At 43.3% G+C, this 22,933-nt stretch overlaps 1 protein-coding gene across 13 annotated transcripts in view; it reads left to right on the top strand.

The window, feature by feature from the left end:
• epb41l2 (erythrocyte membrane protein band 4.1 like 2) overlaps positions 1-22,933 on the top strand; it is a 54,282-nt gene that overhangs the window by 13,602 nt on the left and 17,747 nt on the right. For all 13 annotated transcript variants that reach the window (XM_069686173.1, XM_069686182.1, XM_069686234.1 and 10 more), the window contains exons 2-14: positions 3,882-4,120; positions 4,210-4,395; positions 5,744-6,016; positions 10,546-10,650; positions 10,813-10,855; positions 15,402-15,477; positions 17,280-17,376; positions 17,479-17,603; positions 17,729-17,816; positions 19,841-19,993; positions 20,114-20,211; positions 20,674-20,846; positions 21,501-21,577. In XM_069686173.1, the coding sequence (XP_069542274.1) occupies positions 3,896-4,120; positions 4,210-4,395; positions 5,744-6,016; positions 10,546-10,650; positions 10,813-10,855; positions 15,402-15,477; positions 17,280-17,376; positions 17,479-17,603; positions 17,729-17,816; positions 19,841-19,993; positions 20,114-20,211; positions 20,674-20,846; positions 21,501-21,577 (1,719 nt within the window). In that variant the 5' untranslated portion in view covers positions 3,882-3,895. The remainder of the gene's footprint in view (positions 1-3,881; positions 4,121-4,209; positions 4,396-5,743; positions 6,017-10,545; positions 10,651-10,812; positions 10,856-15,401; positions 15,478-17,279; positions 17,377-17,478; positions 17,604-17,728; positions 17,817-19,840; positions 19,994-20,113; positions 20,212-20,673; positions 20,847-21,500; positions 21,578-22,933) is intronic.

Genomic DNA, 22,933 nt, shown 5'->3' with positions numbered 1-22,933 from the left:
TTCTGTGTTCAAGCATGCTCCAAATAACGGTTCAGAGAGAAGAAGAAGAAGAATAAGAAGAGCAGAGTAATTTCCTGTATCGGTGTCATGTTTGGCCACTGTCCATTTCTTCATTTCTTTAAGAGATAAGCTGCAGGTGCTGGGTCTGTTTATCAAAATTAGAGAAGTGAATGTGAGCAAGTGTATGGGTGTTTCTGTTGACCCAAGGTCACTGAAGTAAATACTGGACCCATTTTTAACAAGCCATTTATCTTGCGGGTCGGACCCAGTGACCGTCATCACCGCTATTTGTTTTTTCTAATATCATAGACCCAGTGATGTTGCTCGGTACGCGTCCTGCACCTCTGACACATTAAAATCTAAAGGGGCGCAATAAACTCACTATCCATGCGTCCCAGGGAAGCACCTCATGTGGAACGATACATTGAACAACAAACTCGTTTTAAAAATCGCAGTAATCAGCAAAAGAAACCTGGCTGTCAGAGCACCGATGTTTCCACCCTCTGCTCATCCATTCGACGAAGACAAGCCCGTGTGCAGCCTCGCGACGTGCTTTTTTAGCCGCCACAACAACAACTAGCCCGTCACCATTTCACCAATGAAGGATACGAATTTAGTAGTGGTTAATAAACTTGCGTCTCTCCACCGCTCTGGGACACTGCTGTGTTCAAGTTTTACCATCTGGGGGACGCACTGTAGTTAAATAAAGCCTCTTTCCCACAGGTCAGAAAACCCACTTACACCCGCTAACACCCGGCATTTTTGCTTAATGGGAAAGGCTACAATCGGCATTCAGACCTGGGTCAAATGACTCTGCAGTAGACCCAGGTAATTATCACCTCAGCTCCAATCAGCATTGATGGGAACACAAAACCAGTGTCAACACGCTAATCTCCTACCCCTTTCCGGTGCCATGCTATGCTCCATCGGTAACTTCTGCGACTGATTGTCATCTCAGCTACAAATTCTGCCCGTCTCCGTCCAAGCAGCGCTCAAACATCGTTCCAAATCTGCATCAAATTTCGGTGCCGAATGCCGAATTTGATACACAGACTGAATGAGTATGAGTAATGACTGTTTACTAACCCTGCTCCAGGCGCGTTTGTGACGTCAGACGGTGACGCAGCAGAAAAGAAACCCACAGGAGTATACTTCACTGGCAATGGGAACAGAGACAATCAGCATTTATAAGTGGGTCTTCCCGGGTCTGAAAAACCTGTGTCAACACGCTAAATTTAGGTGGGAAAGGGGTATAAGATAAGATAATCCTTTATTGACCCCCAGGGGGGAAATTTGGGTCCAAAACATTCTCCATACTCAGCAGGCTGGGCAGCGGTTAACCGTGTTTCACCGCGATTAGAAAAATTCAGAACCGTGACAGTTCTACTTTTAAACAAATCCAGAGAAGAACATATCGTTTCTCTCCTTTGGGGCTGAATCGTCAGTGTCGCCTACGCTGTTCTCTAACCGGATAAACACATTTCCAGGGACTCGCATGTTAAACCACGAATCAAAACTTTAAACTGAAATAAAACATTTGTGAGGGGGAAAAAGACAGGAAGAGTACTCTTTCAAACCATTGGCTTAGCTTGTAATGCATCTTCTTTATTATAGAGCATCTTTGTTAACATGCTGGTGTTTAGCAAGCGAAATGTTTAACATGTTATTCCTCTTACTTTAGCATCTTAGCATGCTAACATTTGCCCTAAACACAAATTGCAGATGAAGCAGGGATTGTCATCAGTTTTATATGGTTTTTGTCATAAACCAAAGTGTTCACAAAGAGCGCTATATGACACATGAAGACATCACAAGGAATCGTCAAGCCCTTACAATTCATGCTGAGGGGCACATGACTGTTTGCATCAACTTTCGTCACAATCTTTTGGGTCCTTGTTATGCAGTCCCTCAAAAGAATTTCCCCAAAGCTGTGACTGTTAGCTGCAAGAGAAAATGTCAGAGCCTGAGTCAGTAGACTCACCCTCAGGGACGATGAATGTCTGTACAAAAGGTCATTGCAATCCAGCAAGCAGTTGATCAAATATGTCAGTCTGGACCAGAGTGGTGAGCTGAACTATCATCTGACCGACACAGTAAGATTGCCATCCCTACGGCAACGCGAAAGCACGGCTGGAAAATGTATGAGTGACCTGATTTTAGAGATTTATGTCTTTTAAGGGAAATCAAATGGAGTGCTGTTTGTTATGTCAGCGGGATTCCCTCTTTATAAGTCGGTTGTTTGTCTTTTTTCTCCTCATCTGCGCAAGCACACGCACAGCACAGTGTTTTATAGCCTCTGTGACATTTGCACACACCTACACGCACACCTCTCTCCATCCATCTCCTCCTCCTTCCCTCCCCGCCTCATTAGCCGATCATGCGTAAGGAGACCGGTTCTATTTTTACTCCCCCTCCCTCCCTGCACACCGCTGCTGCATTGTGTATGTGTGTGACCTCTTATTGAAGGTGGCAGGGCAGAAAGGAGAAAGTGAGGAGCTTGGAAGATGGTCAGAAAGAGAAAATGCAGACGACGTAATGAATAATGGAATCAGAGGGAGACGGCGAGAGAAGGAGAGACAGCGAATGACTTAATCGTGAATGAATCAGGTCCCCGAAGCTCCCTCTATTCAAACACGCACATGCGCGATATAAAGGCAGACTGTGTGTGCAGGTAAACACCCTCAGTTTGCAGGGTTGCGCAATCTGACCCCAACCTCCCCTCAAACCAATGTCGTGGTCCTCTAGTGTTATCAACAAATTAGTGTCATGCTGAATTACAATGTCTGTTGCTGTTATGGGGTGTGTGTGGACAGCGCTGCCAGAGATATTTGGGTTGAAGAGTCCGTCTGTGTGTGTGTGTGTGTGTTGACCACAGCTGCAGGGTGCAAGCAATGACTCAGATATTAAGACTTGAGTAATTCCCCTTTTTGTGAGCGACTCCTTGTAACCAGCTGTTGACCCAGATGAGCCTCGTCCTGTGACATAATGACATCCTAAACTCTGGGGTTTTTGTGTTGAAGACACTTGGACGACTACAATTCAACATGTAATGTTTCCAACAGTTATGAGGTCATGTGTTAGCAGCTGTGAGCCAGAGGGGCCGGAATCAGCTGGCTTATATAACCCTAATGCATTTAATTTTGGTGTTTTACTCACGACATGGCGAGATAGGTTAGGCGAGGTCTCGTCGGCCTCCTTTTACACACAGCCAATCAACAGACTTAAAGGAGGGGGTATCATGCTAATTTAGCTTAGCATAATTTACAGTTTAAAAAGCTCATCATTTTTCTCACACTGGTGCTCTGTGCAGGCCTTCAAGCAGCCTCTGCCTGTAACGACTCAGTCGGCTCTGTCCCTCTAAGAAACCCCGCCCTTTTTCCGCCCCACTTTGTGACGTCACAAAGTGCAGCGTGTAGAAAAAAACATGTGAAACCTGCTGTTCACAGCAGCCTGCTGAATGAGCTGAGAAGCCTGGGGATTACTCCAACATACTTTTACCTACAGATTTACCCACCCACGTTTAGTCTGGACATCCAACATTGTAACATTATCTTAAAATGTGGAACAGCATAATACCCCGTCTTTAATAAACATAAGGTATCTAATGGTGTTCTTTGTCTGCCAGTCTGTCTTTGTCATTGTGAAGGGAAACATAAATCCCTCTCAAAGAAAAGAAAATGGGAGCATGTGGCTCATTTATAAAAGATACTCCAGACTAAAATTCAAGTTGTGAGCCATGAAAAATTCATGTTTGTGCCAAATTCAGAGGGGAAGTCTGATTTTTCTCCAGCTCTCCCAGCCAAAACCAAATCAAGTATAATCCAATTAAATAATCCCTAAAATCGATATCAAATCTAACGCCCTCTTTTCTTTCTCTGCAGGTTGACGGGTCACCATGACAACAGAAGCGGGCACTGAGACAGAGGTGAAGGAGAAAGCCGAGGAGTCAGCCACGCAGCCGGACCAATCAGAGAAGGCCACAGAAGACGCCAAGGAAGTAGCGAACGCTACAGAGGAGGAGAAGGAAAAAGACAAGGACAAAGAGAAAGAGGGGAAAGAGGGAAAAGGAATCTCTCGCTACCTGCCAACATGGCTTAAGAAGCAGAAGTCTCAGAGCCAGGTAACACTCTTCTCATAGACTTGTTATGTTGTTCTGGCTTATTAGAAATATTCAGTTGGATCTATAACGGCTGTTTGATTTTTCTCAAGACATCCCCGACCAAGGAGGTCCCAACCACAGAGGAAGCCGTGAGCGAGGCGAAGCAGGAAGAGGAGGGGCCTGCCCCAGAAGTGAACGGTCACGCCGAGGAAGTGGAAGAGAAGGAGGCAGTAAAGTCTGAGCAAGTGCAGGAAAAAGAAGCAGAGTCTCATTCCAACGCCAGTGCAGACACTGAGGTACCGGTCATATGTTGTGTAATTACACTCCACACCCCGTCAGCAAACATGAAGGGATATAAAGCAGACAGGTGGTCTCCTGTTAGTGAGAGAGACGAGACAAGGAAGAGAACAAAAGTATTTTGATCAATACTGAGATCACGATTATTTATTAATTTTAGGGACTACATTTTTTAATCAAACTAAGACTTAACTAGGTTATTTACCTGAATTTGGTGCATGCTCTAGAGGCAAATTGCAATGCAAATCCCGTTTTCAACAGCTGCTGTAGCTACGACAACCACAGACGCATTCGTCTGAAACTCACCTGTTAACATGGCCACTCGTTGAACTGAAACACCGGTCTCTGTCGTTTACTCTTCCACTCTGAACTGCCGCCGCAAGTTAGGCGCTCACGGCACGACACGCCAGCTCCCCCTAAAAAGTGAAGCCAAAACCCCTCGATCGCCCCCTGGGGGAGGGGCTGTTAGTTTAGGGAGCGCTTAAATATATAATATCATATGCATATAATATCGCCGTCGATTAATTATTAAATCGTGAGAAGCCAAAATCGTGACCGGGATTAATATTCGATTAATTGTGCAGGCCTACGATTGTGTGTCTCTCATGCTGAATGGTTTCCTGAAGGCACCAGCTTCTGAACTAAAGGCATGTACTGTCTGTCATAGTATCAACCTTTAGCAAAATGTTTAAGACAGAAAGTGCCTGTATTTTATGGTTCATTCTGATGAAACAACACGAAATGTTTACTTTAATACATGCACATGGAATAGCTAGTTAATTGGGCACCATCATTCACATTATTGATTGGCCAAACACTGCATTGAGAGTTGCTGAGCACATGTCATTGTTCATTGCACACCATTCCAATAATGCGTGCTACGAGTGTCACGCCCTGCTGCAAATGAGTTAGTAATCACTGACATAAAACATAACACCAAACCTGTCCCCCAACAGTTAGCTGATAAGACGCACTTTGCCTAAACAAATGTCCTCCTTTGTGTCAGCCAAGAGAAAACGAGCGACACACACACACACACACACACACACAAAGCCATTCTCCCTCTAACACATGCTCATGCACACGCATAAACTGTTCCATCCAGTGATCACATTAAGCCACCCCGGCCCACCCAGTGACATCAACATCTGAGTGGTCAGGCCAAAAGAAACGCCTGCAGCTTCTAAGAGCAGATTCAGAGCAGAGGAGGAAACACAAAAGGAACAGACAGACAGAAACCAGCTTTCCCTCTCACTTAGTTTCGACAAACAATCGGGGTTTAGGAGACCGCAATTCCAAATCCTTTGTGTACTCTCAGTAAAACATTAGTTTTCTTATTTATTTCAGCCTGCCAAGGAAGAGAAGGTGGAAGAGAGCACCGAGAAAAGTCCTGAAGATACCAAGGAGGCAACAGAGGGAGAAGCAGCAGAGGAGCAGAAGAAGGAACAGGAAGGAGAGGCAGAAGGTGAAGAGGAGGGAGGAGGAAGAGGAGGAGGAGGAGAAGAAAGCCAGACCTCCATTTTTCAGTCTCCTCTCCGCCTGGTGAGGAAGAGCAAGATGAAGCTGGTGGTGTGTCACGTGAACCTCCTTGACGGGACTGACTTCTCCTGCGAGGTGGAGGTGAGACAGAGAGAGACACACACACACACACACACACACACAGTAGAGGCTGAAGGTGGGGAGGGGAAGCAGTGAATTCTGTTGGGTTATCTGCATTATTTGATTATTTGAATTTACCTACTTGAAAGGTCTTAACTGCAGCACATTTGAGCATTTTAAGAAAATACTTCTTGAGCTGAGTTTTTTTTCTAGCTCTGTGTAAACACATTTTTGTGATACCCACACTACCTTTTATATGATTCTGGCAAAGAATGAATGGAGAAAAAATAAGCAACCGTAAGGTCGGAGTTCTGTTTGTGGTTCCTCTTGGCCTTCATGCTGCACTTTGTGCTGTTTTTTTAGCTGGTTGAACAAGTTAGTTGTGTTGCTTAGCGGCGCAGACACAGGTTTCATGCACTCTTTAATTTTTTCTTGCTTAACATCACTTCCCCTAAACCCGAAATACCTCCAAACAACTGATGTAGAGCTGTTTCGTGTTTCCGTTTAACGAGTGACCTACTCTCTTCCTGTTTTAGCGTAACAAGCAGCGTTCAAAACTGAGTGTTATTCGCCTACATGACATGATTGCACAAACAACACTCGAAAGACATAACAGAGAAGTATATTTAGAGATCACAATGAAAACAACAAAGAGGACAACTACATATTCTCTTGCCGCTTTCAACAGCTGCTGTCACTACGACAACCACCGACTCATTCGGCCGAAAGTCGCCATTTAGCACCCTTTGAACCAAAACACCGGTCTCTGTTGTTTACTCTTCCACTCCAATCTGCTGCTGCAAGGTAGACGCTCATGACATGTGCATGCCAGCTGCCCAAAAGTGAAGCCAAAACCTCTCTATCGCCCCCTGGGGGAGGGGCTGTCAGTTTAGGAGGCGCTTGAGTTAGCCAAAATTGTGATCAGGATTAACAATCGATTAATTGTGCAGCCCTAAATCACATTGGATCAAACCAATTTGCTACTGGTCATGTTGCAACCTAAGATAGTCCCCCTAACTATTAGCATGACTTTATTTGATGTATTTCAGTGTTTAAGAGTTTTGTTGTATTTTCTAAAGAGGAAACTGTCAACAAGTGACGCACAGACACACACAGTCTGTCTTACGTTCTTTAGTTAGTCAATTGGGCCACACGTGAGTGCCAGTGTGTCAGTGATGTAATCCCTAATAGGATCAGATCTCGTGTGTGTGTACGTGGATGCGTGTGTCAGTGTATACGTCTATGTGTGTGTGGGGGGGTGTTTAACTTTCTTGTCTCATAGTGCAGTTATGGCAGAAGCTGCAGCCGCTCGCATAGTTTGGGCGTGGTTTAGGGGATAAATGCAGAGCACGCTACAGGGGCTTGTCTGGTGACCACAACACACACACAAACCAGGCAGATTACGGGGGTCCCACCAGATTAGTTTTATGCATCTGCTACTCCTAAACAAGCACGTGCTACAGACCCCCCCCCTGACGCACACTCACACATATACTCACAACATCATGTGTTTTTCATGCGGGTCTCACAGACTCACAATTGTGAGTGGTTGTGAGAGTGTCTTGTGTGCACTTTTTTTTAGCGATACCCTGTATTCCCTCACTCGAGGTTTTCCCCTATTTAGATGCAGGTTGGCTGGAGCATCTAAAAGTTGCATTCATAGTTCAAGAGCCCTTTTTCCACTACAATATTTTCAAATTTGCTTCTGGGATTTCATCTGGAAATTTGACCCCCATGACAAAGCTATTTTCCTCTTATCTGCAGTATTTCCAACGCCCAACAGCGCGCCTGTGAGTGTCTGCGGCTGTTTGAACAGTAGCCGCTTTGTCTAACAACAGAAAACGCCGATACTGCAACTAACTGCTATTGTCCTGAAATACACACACACGCGCATACACACACACACACACACTCGCATATCCATCTATCCCTCCCTCTACACTCTGGCATAGTTAGGTCGTGAGAGGGAGAGATGCACAATGCATTCCAGAGATTAAATTTTCTGTTTTGTCCAGCAGGCCTCCAACACACACAATACCAAACACACACACACACACACCAGTTTCTACTCTAACTCCACTTCCATCTTCCTGTTTATTAACCAAAGGTGTCAGATCTATTCTTGTGTATTAAAGTTAATGCATATTTGATTAGCTGTAGTTCTGAATGAAACGCTGCCCAGACGTCTGACTCTCTTGCTTTCAAAGCAGAGTCTTAGTGTCACATGGTCTTAATGCTGTTTCTAAGAATTTCATTAGTATTGGTTTCAGCAGGATTTCGGTGTCACACGCTTTAAGTAGAATTTCATAGCTTTTCATTAGCGCTCAGTCAGGCATGAGTCAAGTAGTATTTGCAGATTAGCCTTGTTGCATTGCATTTGACACAAAGCAGAATGTGTTTATTTCCCCCACGTTTACACAGAAACACAAGATATGAACGCTAAATCACTTTTTATCTCTTAGGTTATATGTAAGGGATGGTGTACTGTATAGTGAGCAGACTGTTATAACAGAATGGAACCCTGACAGGGACAGCTTTATATACATTATCCCGCTAATTACACCTACTTACCTATGAAATCAATAATTTGACACAATATATTTATTTGGAAATTATTTAATTTAAAAATGAGTGTATTTCTGTTTTCCATTTAAAAATGGTCCGTTACACTCACAGTGAGAGCTGCGTCCATAGCAACGGTTAGCTCTGTAGCCTTCTTAAAATGAGCTAACCTAGCTATTAAAACTCCCATTAAAATGAGCTAACTGAGTTGTTATTACTCACAGTGAAGTGAGCTAAGCTAGCTGTTATTACTCACATTAAAATGAGCTAAGCTAGCTGTTATTACTCACAGTAAAATGAGCTAAGCTAGTTGTTATTACTCACAGTAAAATGAGCTAAGCTAGCTGTTATTACTCATAGTAAAATGAGCTAAGCTAGCTGTTATTTATCACATTAAAATGAGCTAAGCTAGCTGTTATTACTCACATTAACTTGCGCTAACCAAGCTAATACTACTCACATTAAAATGAGCAAAGACAAGTTGAACTGGACCGCAGGAATCAGTGCAGCACCTGATTGAGGTTTTCTGTTTCGTCACTGTCACAGTGTTGATATGTTCTTTTCCATTCACTGTCTTTAAACACCGCAGTATCCCGTACTGTGTTCTGTTTTGTAGATCTCTCTGTCGTAGCCTTCAGTTTTTGCATCTTTTGCATCTATTAGCCTTTATTGCTTTCTCTCTGCTGTTTTTATTTCTTTTTTTTCCCCCACTGTAAACAGACCACTGTCAATTTTACCGGCGCTTACCGGTCAAATGTATTTTTCCGGTGGATTGATATAATTACAGTTAATCCTCTGGATTGTGTAATTAGAGCCGCATCCCTAGCAACGGTCTGTTTTTCATAGCAACGGTCTGTTATTGAGAAATAGCAGACATCAGAATGCATTAACTAACCAATCAGAATCAAGTATTTAACCTTCTGTGTAATAAATAATGATCATAATCTTCAGGTTTCATTCTTCCTAATGATTATATTATTATTTCTTTCATCTTAATCTTGCAATAAAAGCAGTTTAATTTTTTAGTCATTTAGGGATTTAACACAATTAAGCTTATTTATGTGGCTGGGGTACAAGGAAAAAAAGCCTTCCTTGTATATTCTCCTGTTCGGTCTCTCCGTTCATGCTGTCGTGCAGATCCCCATCTGTCGCATAAAATTGTGTGACAGACATCCAAAGATATGAACATAACAGTAAGGATTCTGGTACAGCCTGCAGCCATCACACAATGCTTCTTAGGTAGTGCCTTGCTCGGAGGCAGACTGGCACAAACTCAAAAATCATGAAAGGTCACATTCTCACATTCTTCGGGGCGTTCACAATGTATCCACACTGTGAGCGTGCGTGTGGCGCATGTCTTTGACCAAGTATAGGAAAATACCGCAGATGCTTTCAGCTGTCCCAGGACGAGAAGAAAAATGCACTCTTTCATCCTCTTTCCTTCCACTTTCACCACGCTCACTGCCCTGTCTGTGAGTCTGCCTCTCAGTCTGTCTGCCACACTCATTTTTGTGTGTGTGTGTCACACTAAGGGCACGCTGACTCACCAAAAAGACATGAATATTATTTAAGTATCTCGTTCTTCTTCATCTTTTTCCCCCCATTTCCACCCTCTCTCTGTCTGACCTTCTGTCTGCCTAAAGGGCATTATTGTGTGTTTGTGTGCGTGCCCGCTCACGCACGCACGCATGGATGTGTGCTAAATGTCATTGTCATAGTTGAGAGTGGGGGCTTTTATAGTAAAACTCCCATCGGGCCCTTTGGAGGAATGTGTTGCCTGGAGACAGATGGAGACAGCGAGAGAATAATGGAACAGATGGAGAAACAGAAATGCATTGATGGAAAGGATTGAATCGGATCTTTATAGTGTCTCACAATCAAAAATTAAACATCACTGGAATAATTAACTAGATTTTTATATGCTATTTATGTCAATAAGTGCTGAAACAACATTTTTAATATTTGTCCTTGAATCTCTCTCGTTGCAGAAACGTGCAAAGGGCCAGTTCCTGTTCTTTAAGGTGTGTGAGCACCTGAACCTCCTGGAAAAAGACTACTTTGGTCTGACATACACGGACAGCCACGAGCAGAAGGTATGTATCCGTACACACACACACACAGGATGTACTGTAAGCCTAATAAGTCAGTAATGTACACATACTGTATATAGACACTCCACACAGACGCCTGTGTAGTGTCTTGTGACAGTTTGATGACAGAGATTAACTGTCTTCCTGTTCTGTGTCTCACTCCAGTGCTGGTTGGATCCCACAAAGGAAATCAAGAGACAGATACGCAGTGAGTTTTCTATCTTTAAATCATAGGCTCTGTTTCTCTCTCCTTCTCACTCAGCCTGCCTTAACAAGACGTCTCACACAATATACGAGCCCCAACATCTCAGCCAAAATGCAATGAATTAAACATCAGCATTGAATTAATAAAAGAGTTCAAGTATCCTTGTATTAAAGGGAAAAACAGTCTCACAATTAAGCCCAACAAAGCCGGAGAGACACATGAAACCCAGCGACAGCCGTTCTACCAGAGCTGGCAGCGTGCGACGGGTTACCACAGTGTGATCACCCTGCTTCATTATTCATCTATCGCTTTATTAACTGTTGTTACTTTCTGAATACAAGGCGAGGCAAGGCATCTCATCTTCTGTTGATAGACAGCTATCGAGTGTGTGGAGCAACCGAGCATGGTGTTTCATTTGTGAAAGCACGCACGTACCTGTAGCGACTGCCTTCGCGATAACATCCATAATCTGTCGCACAATTAGCTAAAGTAGGTCGTTAGAATGTTCATGAATCCTGTTCCTCCAGTTTGTTGTTTTATTCAAACTAGGGCTGCATGACTCTTGATTCAGCGACTCTGACAATGTTCAAATGTCTGTTTAATCAGCCTGATCAGCCCGGTGACAATTACTTTTGGAAATGAAAGCTCACCGTCTCCTACTTCCTGTCGGCACATGCGACCTCACGCTGTGTGTGCGCCACAGGTGTAGCCGCTAAAAGTAAACACTTCTGCTCCGTGAACGATCCGTTTATGTAGCCACGAAGTTAACCAGCACCAGGACGAGGTGCTGCTGTTCACGGCAATAATCTCATTTATCAGTCACCTTGCATAACGGAATGTCTGCCTCGTGACGGCAACAGCGTCATGTGCATGTTTACAGTTTACAGGCAGGTAACACACAGACTCTGCTACACAGCGGTCAGTTCACTGTGTGCTCTGGTGAAGGAATGCACTAATGTGATATCACACAGACTTTTTCTGTAGATTCGTCATGGAAAACGAGAAACTGGCGAGTTTTCGTTTAGCACTGAGCAAGTAGCAACTTGATGTGTTGCACATGCGGACATCGCAAACGCAATTGTTAAACGATATATCGTGAAGCCCCAATTTAAATTATAAGTTATGGTTGTTGTGATTGGATTTTTTGTTATAATTTGTTAATGTATTCTGCATTGTTATTGAGGGTTTTTGCCAGTAACTGCAGCCGAGTTTCTCCAAGAAAGGCGTTACTTCTCACTTCTCCTCTTTCTAAGTTAAAAACAGGCTTCCTCTTTAAAGTGTGACTTGGAGCTTCAGGTTGTGTGTTAAAGTCTGAGTGAAAACGTATCATTTTGGCTCATAAAGTGTTATTTTAGAAGTCGTATATGTGACATAGTTAAGGCTGCTTGGGTGTGTGCAGACTGTGTGTGTATGTGTGGTGAACATGCATGCCTGTGTTTTTGTGGCTGCGTCGCTTCGTGCGCCTGTGGTTCATGGATGAGTGGTATGCAACCGGACGCATGTGTTCATTTTCGTGTGTGTGTATATGCATGTTTACAGAAGAGACTGTATAATGTGTGTTGGATACTTCTGCCGGTGCATGTGGGAGCAGACAAATTGCAGCGCAAATGACAGGTTTGACACCAGTCGGCTCTAATCTGCCATCAGTGTACGCTCGGCCCGTCACAGCTCTGCGTCACGATATACCGGGCTGGGACCTAAATGTTGACATTTTTTTATGGGTGCTTGAAGCTGCTGGAAAGATCAAAGCTGCTGTATAAGCTTTTAAAGCCTCGTTAGACCACCCTGTGATATAAAGATCTAAGAGAGGGCTGGTGCTATCATCACTTGTATGAAGAGGACGCCATAGACGTAGCCAAAATATATCAAACAAGAAATGTTTCCAATCTGGACAACCACGGTGTTTGAAATGCAGTGTTTTGTAGTTCAGTGTTGTGGGTACGAACGTTCAGTCTATGCTCTCATGTAGGGGGAGACTATACCCCACAATGCTGCTTACTATGAGGAAACACTGTGAGGATGGGACACAAAAAAATTAGATAAACCATGTAAAAAAGAATATGAAGTTAAACCTGTAGGTAAGGTCTTAAAAGGATGGAAAATTGTGTCATCATTTAGGAAAAATAAGTAGGAAAAACTGACTGAATTTGCTCCAAGAAACAGTTTTGGTTTTCTCAATAAGTCAAACTAGCCGTCTGTAGTCACAACCATCGTGACAAGCTGGGCTGCAACAAACGACTGTTTTGATAGTCGACTAGTCATCGATTATTTAAACGACTTATCGACTAATCGGATAATGAATTGCAATCTTTTTTTTTTTAAGATGTTTTTTGGCCTTTTTATGCCTTTATTGACAGAAAGGACAGTGATAGCGCTGGAAACAGGGGAAGACAGAGAGAGTAGGGGATGACATGAGGCAAAGGGCCGAGGGGCTGCCTCACTGAGGACTATAGCCTCTGTACATGGTCGCCAGTTCAACTGCTGAGCTAAACCGGCACCCTAGTTGGTGGTCAAAAATTGTCTTTTAAAAACTTTACTGCTGATTTGGCCACAACTGATTCGGGGTGGGAATCGCAGGATAACTTACTCACAATACGATGCGCGAGACCCATTCTTCTTCTTCTTCGGCCAATTTATTTAAATTCACTACTGACATGAAGAAGTGAAGCGGGGAGTTAAATCACAGTGAAATCTGTTTAGAGCACCATATATTTGTAAATCAAACTATTGATATTTGTCGCCTGTCAAATTGTTTTGCACAAGTCAGGCTGACGATATATTGCCGTAGCGATATTTTGTCCCAACCTTTCTACTGATGCATTATTAACTCCAACATGCCTTCTCTTCAAATTGCACTGTCAAGTGCTCCAATGATAAGCAAATCTTGCAGGCGATCCTTTTCTTTGCAGCCTGAGCACAGCATGAAAAACACATGTGATGACTTAACAGACTAAATATTGACAATTAAATTTGTTGGCAACTAATTTTGTCATCGATTTCAACAATGTCGACTAATTGTTGCATCCATATAACAAACAGTGAAAAAAATATCCCATCAGTGAAACTTTGCGCCCTTGAGACCAAACAAGAGCCACTGACTGTAAACTTAAATCCCTGCAAGTGAGCTCCTGATCTCACTGTGACACACAAAACAAGCTCTCTCATCTCTCTCGCTCTCACTCACACAGCAGGTAAAAAGGCTGAAGAGTCTGGATTTAGTCCAGGCAGTAGGCCTCTGCAGAGCGTGTGTCTGCTGTTAATGTTTAACAAAGCACACATGTTCTCCCCATAATCACACAAACCTTTATAGTGCTGCGCTGGGTGTCTCACCGGGCTGATAATGTCCGTGTACTGTCACAGGACATGCGAGAACACACAGCTGCTATCTGCGCTAAAGTAATCGTATCACAAAGTTTAGCTTATTTTAATATTTATAGTCAAAGTTTTACGTTCCTTCAAGTCATCAATTTACTTGAACAGATGTCTGTATTTATATTATATGGAAAATTGTAATCTAAAGGAATGAGTCAACCAAAGGAGAAGAAGAAGGGCTCAGGGAGGTGAAAGGCAATGCTGCTATGGATGAGTACAGTGGTCATAGGGAGGTTGTGTGTATATATATCAGTGTGTGTACGTTCTATGCATCATGGGGCATATTGATTGGTCGTCTACAAGGTTAAAATGGTCATGAGAGACTCCCAGAGCACTTAGAGCTGCCGACAAAACATACACATCACACACTCAGACACACCATCACACACCCATACTTTTACAACAACATACAAACACAGGCAGGTAAAGAGAAGATTATGTATGTTGAGAGGGACCTCATGTGTCTTCTCTTCTGTAAGTTGCAGTGAGAATGTCCTTGTTCCTCGTGTCATTCTGGTGTCCATCATTCCTCCTGCTCCTCTGGGATGCAGCTGTGAAAGCTCAGTGTCTGCACGTGTGTGTATATGTGGATGTGTGTGTGTGTGACCTTGGAGGAGGAAATGGTCTCGGTGTGATGTCAGCTTTTCCCGGATGGAATTTTCCATCCTATATTGAGTGCACGTGCACGTGTGCGTGTGTGCATGAGTACATGTCTGTCTTCATGGGTGGAGACAAGTGATACAGACAGGGGGAAGGTGAAGATGCTTGCAGGAATGGTAACATGGCCAGAAACAGGAAACAAAGGCTGATATGAAACAAGTGCTAATCAAAGGGAAACCACATATTGACTCTGATAATATGCTGCATTTGTTGCTAGTGGTGATGATGATGATACAGATTATACTTTGGCATTTGGCGAAGCCAGAATGGGGTTATGCAATAGCAGATCTGCCGTTGTATTTTTGTGTGTGCGTGCGTGTGTGTGCATGATGCAGCTGGCTTAGCACTTTTTAAAAGCTGTTCTGCATTAGACAGATGGGTGAGATGGACAGAGGGGTGGATGAAATAACATAGAAATATATTGGGTAACACTCATTTTAATGTTGACTCAAAAATACATGTTATCCAAGTACTTGTAATACATTATGTAATGTTACTGCTTGTTCTCTTCCTGTAGGTAACAACTGGCAGTTTGCATTCAACGTCAAGTTCTACCCTCCCGACCCCTCACTGCTCACTGAGGACATCACCAGGTACACGCACATGCACGCAGGCTGGGTGCTGTCACTCCTAAAGATCGTTTGTTCGACCAGAATCGAGGATTAAATTGTTACATTGTTGCATTTTGCCTCGAGTTTGGTTTGTGTTCACACGGCAGCTTTTACCAGTGGACCAAAAGTTTTCATGCACTGCTTTCCGATTGGTCAGAATTTCCACATGGGAAAACTCCCTGAAGTAAACAGACATTCTCTTTCAAACATTCGTTCGGTATCTCACTATGGGGTACGCCCCTCTGCGTAGTCCTCAGTCCTCGCTCATGTTAGCAGAGAACCGGGGTTACCTTTGTAACCTAAAGATACCTCACTCATGTTATCAGAGAACCGGGGTTACCTTTGTAACCTAAAGACTTGAATGTTTTGTTTGAGGTTTTTTTTAACTTTTAACCGACATTGTTCCATTGAATGATCAACTCCATTCTCCTTTAGTTTCTCCCTGAACAATTTGAACACCTCCGTATTCTTGTGCACTTGTGAAATAGTTGGGTCAGCCCATATTTCTATTAGAGCCCTCACCTCGTCGCTCCCCCATGTTAGTCCTCTACTCATCTTGCTGCCTGGCTGCGTGGCTGTCTCTGCAGGTGTCAGCATCCATTAACAACCCACAATGCACAGTTTTTTGGTTTGCTTCCTATATTAAGTCCTACTTTAAGTTCTCACTGAGTCTCAGTCCCGTCTTTTCTGGCGGGCCATGATCCGATAGTTTGGTTGAATGCTTGTTCTCACCTGTCCAAATGAATGAGTAAAGTCGAATGTCCAGAACAAAGCTGTCAGGTCTGAATGCACCCTTTACATTACACCTTATTATTTGGCCCCTTGTTAACACAAAACTATTGACTGGTGCAGCTTTAGCTTTGGAATTTCACTTTTTAAACACGTTTAAACCTTACAGATACTGGCACAAGTCGGCGTTGTGCACACTGTTAATTCATTTGAATGTATGCAGACACACACGCAGGCATGCTCCAGGTACAAAGCATGTAAGTTGGAGTGTATGTCTAATGGAGCGTACAGCTTCTCTGAGGGAGGTAGCAAAAGGCCAACTGAGGACACACACTCCCTAACACGCATACTTTCCAACTCCAGGTACCGACTTGTGTCCTGCAGTGAGTGGGTTTCCATAGACTGTACTGTTATGTATATTTCTGTATAAATGGAGCCTTTTATTTCAGATATTTTCAGTTACTGTTACTATGTTTATTAACACAATGAAACCCAATATTATAGTTGCGCAGTGATGAGAACCATTCTGACTGGATGACTAGAGTTTAAGCCTCCATGTCAGCGAGTGTTCGTCCCACTGAAGTAACTTTGAATGACATTTTTCAGTAGCCGAATGATGCATTTACCAGCACCCTGAGGTGTTTGAGTTCATCATTCACACAGAAGCTCCATTCACATGATGAATTCTTCCGTGATGGTTTCACTGCAGAGCTTACGCTGTCTCAAATCCACACATGCGCCGGGCACTTCACTCACTGCAAATGCACGCGGTTATGCAACTGAGTTTTGGTTTTTGTCACGGTGAGGATTAGACATAAGGTTATTCCAACGAACCAATGTAGCGGCATACTAAGAAAATTATACAACAAACACACTACCAACAAAGACATTTAATCCGCACCAGCTGATCCCCGGGCGCTGGGCCTCACAGGAGGAGAGGCTGCTGGGATCGTTTTTTATTGTTATCATGAACAAAGAAGCTGCTTCCACTTCAAAGAGGGGATTAGAACGAGAGTTTAAAACCCAGCCGCCTTCTCTTTTTCTCTCTCCTGTAGGTACCTGTTGTGTCTGCAGCTGCGTGAAGACGTGGCCTCAGGTCGACTGCCTTGCTCGTTTGTCACTCACGCTCTGCTGGGGTCGTACACGCTGCAGGTAGGATACATGATGTGTGAATATGAGCTTTAGAGGCAAAGACCTCGTAACAGTATTGTTTCTAACTGTGGCTTTTATAACTGGTGTCCTTCTGGTTTACAGGCAGAATTTGGTGACTATGAACCCGACCAGCCTCGGCCCCTGGACTACATCAGCCAGCGGACATTTGCACCCAATCAGAACAAAGAGATGGAGGAGAAGATTCTTGAACTCCATAAATCTCACAGGTTAGGAATAACTTGTCTTTTTCTTCTCATTGAAGCTGCTTACTTATGTTTTTAACCCCAGAATATGATGTTTGACATAAAGCATATATTCAGGTATTATAAATGTATCTTTTCTGTGTATTCAGGGGGATGACACCAGCGCAGGCCGACACCCAGTTTCTAGAAAACGCCAAGAAACTGTCCATGTACGGAGTGGACCTGCACCACGCTAAGGTACCAATAAATGAACCCTCTCATCTCCTCTTCTCCTCTGTTGTTAGCATCTGGGGATTAGCACAGTTTCTTTGATGTTGCAAGAGTGTGTCCACATGTTTATCTGTGTGTGTGTGTGTGTGTGTGTGTGTGTGTGTGTGTGTGTGTGTGTGTGTGTGTGTGTGTGTGTGTGTGTGTGTGTGTGTGTGTGTGTGTGAGAGCGCATGTGTGTTTGAGCGCGTCAGCTGTACAAACACTCAGGGAGGCCATTGCCATGGGAACAGCGAGCCTCTCTCGCTGGGATAGCAGGTCATCAGCAGAGTGCGTGCATGTTTCCATGTTTGTATGAGTCCGTTTGTGTGTCTCTGAGCAAAGGGGGCAGAAAAATGGGGGGGAAGTATGCATGAGAGCGAAAGAGAGAGAGAGAGGGGGCGAGGGAGTCTGGAAATAGAAAGAGAGGATGTAATATTGAGGATATTCAGCAGACAAAGACAGACGGAGAGAGATAAGGTTAGAGCAAACAGGGACGGATCCTTGAAAGAGAAACAGGCGAGTCCCCTTTAAGGGCATGCTCCACTTGTTTGCAACACAGCGAAAGAACCAGGGGGAAAAGAGGAGAGGACAGAGAGAGCGTTTCAAAATGTTGGAAATCTTTTTTTATTGCATACCAGAATTGTGGGAATTCAAGGGGCAGATCTATTTCTGTCTGGTGCCATTAATTTGACCGGCACGTTATGTGATCCCCACGGCTCAGAGGGGAAACATTTCAAATACTGTACGTCTGATTCTAAAAACACCAGATGATCATTATAATATTGAAAACATCCTGGATGATGGAAATCAGCATTTTATAGTGGCATTAAACAACATCCATTCATCCCAGTGCTACTTAAGCAGCTAGTAAGTACCGTAAATTCCAGAATAGAAGTTGCACCGGAATATAAGACGCAGAGGGAAAAAAGGTTTTTTACAACTATTTATTAATAAAAAGGTTTCTAAAACTTAAATCAACAGTATTACAATTTATTTTCATTTAAAACACATTCAGAACACACACAAATTACAGCCTACCATCTGTTTTCGCCATGTCGCGTTCGCAATCCAGCTAGCTACTGCTGCTGCAACTACGGCAACGTCAATTGTTGTGAGGATGACGCCGCATGTCTCTAATGAAGATGAAGCTTTAGCTATATTATAGCCCACTTTTTAGATGGAAAACATGTAATTAAAGTGCCTCTTATACACTGAGTTTTACGGTAATACAATGTTCAAAGCAATCGCTGAAACTGAACGAGACTGACGTCTGATAATGTCGGGAAATTGGAATGTCACTGCAGACAGATGCAATGAATAGATGAGTAATCTTACAAACTAGAATTCTGTCTAAATAATGAGCATCTACAGACATGAATCTTAACTAGAAGGTGTATGAAGACAAAATCGCCCCAATAGAAGAGGCAGCAAACAGCTGAGCACAGCTTTGGCTTTGCTACTTGCATGATATTGAACAGTTCTCTAAGGTGGATGGACTGACACTTCCTTGTCTACTCGCAGAAACCACAAAAAGCTAATGGAAAACTGTTCTCCTACTACGCCTGTTTACTCAGCGTGTCGAAGCCAAAGTGCTAAGTGTGTCTTTACCAGGAGCTCAGAGATCGATGAGCAGCCGACAGCATGGCACGCCCGTGTGATGTGTTTGTGTGTCCCAGTAAAACTGTCCATTATCAATATATTGCATTCTCCATTAGGCCGACGGATTTTCGCTGTTAATTGACCACTGTAATCAATAAACCCCCCTCCCTCGCCATTACCAGATGGCCTTGGACTTAAAAGCTTTGTTAGCGAGTTAGCCTGTCAGCTAACCCTGTTTGAGTTGTGCTGTGTGCGTGCGTTAATTGAGTTTCTGTTGACCTTTAGCAGGCTACTTTAGAAATCAATTCACGTACAGTATGATCTGATTTAGACAAACAGGCAGCATATGCACATGTTTGAAAAATGATGTGTTAAACGTATGTTTTGTTTACATGTTAATGTGACTGTTTCAGGATTCTGAGGGGGTGGACATCATGCTCGGCGTGTGTGCCAACGGGCTCCTGGTTTACAAAGACAGACTTCGGATAAATCGCTTCGCTTGGCCCAAAATACTCAAGATCTCCTACAAGAGGAACAACTTCTACATTAAGATCAGACCAGGAGAGGTACTGTATGACATCATTCTCTTTAGCGTTAGTGCTTGTAACATACTGTGCATTTCAGGTAGCTTCTTCTGTGGCCGATTAAATGTCAGAATCCTTGTTGTTGATGTTTTCCTCTCACAGACGGAGCAGTTTGAGAGCACGGTGGGATTCAAACTCCAGAACCACCGATCCGCCAAAAAGCTGTGGAAAGTCTGTGTGGAGAATCACAGTTTCTTCAGGTAGAAACGCACAAACTCTTACACTATGAAGCAAAAACGTGCGCCGTGTACGCACGTTAATATGAGAGATTTCCAGTCTGGCATTCAGGGTAATCGTTATGGCTTGTTGGGTGACGTTCAGTAAAGAAATCAAGCTGGATCCACTTCCAGAACAAGAGAGACAATATTTTGTGGTTGTTTAACCAGTCTGATACCTGGGGCGATACATATACACACACAGGTGAAGCAGGTGCCTGTCATTGCTGTGTTTGTAGCTGCCAGGTGTGTGTGCTGTCTCTGCAGGTTTCTTTGTCTGTGTGTGTGTGTGTGTGTAAGAGAAGAAAGGAGTAAGCTTTAATATCCTGTTGAGGGATACGCTGTCTCTCCTGCACATGCACAGACAGACCTGACTGTTACAGTTTATTACACAGTAAATCCCTCTGAGTAGCCTCATGTCTACCTCCTTTTTATCTCTCTCTTTAGGTTAAATGCACCAGAAGCTCCCACAAAGGCCCGCTTCTTGACTCTAGGCTCTAAGTTCCGCTACAGCGGGCGCACCCAGGCTCAGACCCGCGTGGCCAGCTCCCTCATAGACCGGCCCGCGCCCAACTTTGAACGCACCTCATCCAAACGCATCAGCCGCAGCCTGGATGGAGGTAACGCACACAAGATAGAAAAGAGGAATGATGGACAGATGGAACAACTGTCACAGAGTGCGGGGATGCCCGTGTTTCTGTGTGTGTTGGGATGTACAAGGCCAGATACAGGAAATAGCTACAGCATATGTTTCCTGTCACACAGTGAGAGACGGAGAAAAAAAGAGGAGAGAAGAAGGAGAGTTATGTGTATTAAAAAGAAAAAAGGGGCCCCAACATGACAGACATGAAGCAAACAAAAGCCCAGACCACCAAACTTTCTTCTTCTTCAATTATTAGCAGCACAAAATCCGGAAATAATAGAGTGGTAATCCATTAAATGATTAAACTTTCTTACTAATATCCCCTTAATGTTCCAGTCACACATTTTCACATCACATACATGTTTTCTTTCTCTTTGCAACTGTTTCTTTGGAGTTTCCCTGATTTAGCATACAGATTCCACCTCATGCTGCTGTGTGAAGTTATTCCTCTGCCTCACACTGCCCCCTGGTGGACACATTATTCCACTGCAAGCCAATGTTTACAAACGTCCCTGGAGAAAACTGAACCTTTGATCTTGAACTTTATTCAGGAGCCTTCGGTGCAGAAATCAGAATGAAACTTTAGAGAAGCTTTAAGTTGTGTTTTAATGTATTATTTTTCCTTCCTTAGCACCAGTGATCAGCATAACTGAGGCCACATCTGAGAACGGACGTGATCCCCACCTGGAGCTCCACTCTGACTCTAAGGTGTGTGTGGAGGTCTCATTATTATTATTATTATTATCACCACGTATTGTTACATGTGTGTTTAGAAGCAAAGAAACTTTTGCGATGGAAAAATCAACATGCCATTTTTCGCTCTGCCTAGCGTGTATACAAGTGTCTCTTAGCCTAATGTTGCATTCATCTGTGTGTGAAAGAGAACATTTTATACATTGTAACATTATAACATCATGCATTTTTCCAGGGTTGATAAACTGCTCTTATATTACTGTGAGTGTATAGTACAGGAGGAACCAGTATAACAGGGTTTCACAGGAACGTGCGCAGAGTATACATGTTGTATGCATTTGATGACAAAGGGGCTTATATGTGGCTTATTTCTGCAGGAGCAATGACGTAGTGCAATTACCTGAGAAGTGAAATGACAGCCCAGACTCATAGCTTAGTCAGCAGCAATTTTCAACAACCCTATTTTATTTCTCAAGATTATTAATAATCAGGAAGAAGTAACAGTTTTTGGAAGGCTTACAGTACTTGAAAAAATCACCAGTGCATGTAAACGATGAATCCTCTGCTAATGTGATTTCTGTTTGTACATTGAAGTGTTAAGTTAACTCGCTTTGCCTCATATAGAAGTAGGAAGCAGCAACACTTTTTGAGCGTATGGTGTGAACGTTAGTGCGATTTTAAAAGAGGTACTCTATGATGGCGTATTAGGGCCATTTAAAAAGAAAATAACGGAGCCAGAGGAGAAGACAAAAAAAACGTGTAAATTCCAAGATTATAGTTGTAAATTTGCCAGAAAAAATGGCAAATTTATGAGATAATAAAGTCAAAACTAGTGTTTATGGAGTGTTTGAAGTAGTTTTGTATGTCCGTAATGCAAGCTTTGTTTACTTTTAGTAGCGGTCAAGGTAATTTTCATGTGTGATTGTAAACCCCTGGGTCTAATGGGGAGCATAGAAACGCGTGTTTTTGCAGCAGAGGGTCGCTTCATCTTTGTCTGCTATGAAGTCTGCTTCTTGTGCGCAGAGAAAATAGGCAAAATATGCGGCGAGCTACGCGCCATGCACGCCTGTGTAAGCAGCAGTGCCAACAGGGCAGAGCGCCGAAGAGAACGGGTGAATGGAGAGGGACGGGGGCTGTGAACCCCAACCTACTTTTTTGGGGGGGGGGTCCTTGGTTTAAAAAGGTTATTATAAACACTATTTTCATAGGTTTTTTTCTCGCAAATATTACTCTTCTCCTCCGGCTCCGTTTTTTTTTTTACAATGGCCCTTATACACTGTCTTAGAAAGAGCCAGTTCACAGCTTTCCTTAGAAATATTCTCTCCATTTTAACGGTTCTCTTTGCATTTTAACATTTGCAGCTACAGTAAG

This window comes from Semicossyphus pulcher, unplaced genomic scaffold, assembly GCF_022749685.1.
Source record: "Semicossyphus pulcher isolate SPU_LCO1_2020_fin unplaced genomic scaffold, fSemPul1.0.p SCAF_11, whole genome shotgun sequence".
Classification (NCBI taxonomy): Eukaryota; Metazoa; Chordata; class Actinopteri; order Labriformes; family Labridae; genus Semicossyphus; species Semicossyphus pulcher.
The sequence above is the reverse complement of the archived record's forward strand: the minus strand, read 5'-3'. Positions and strand labels throughout refer to the sequence as shown.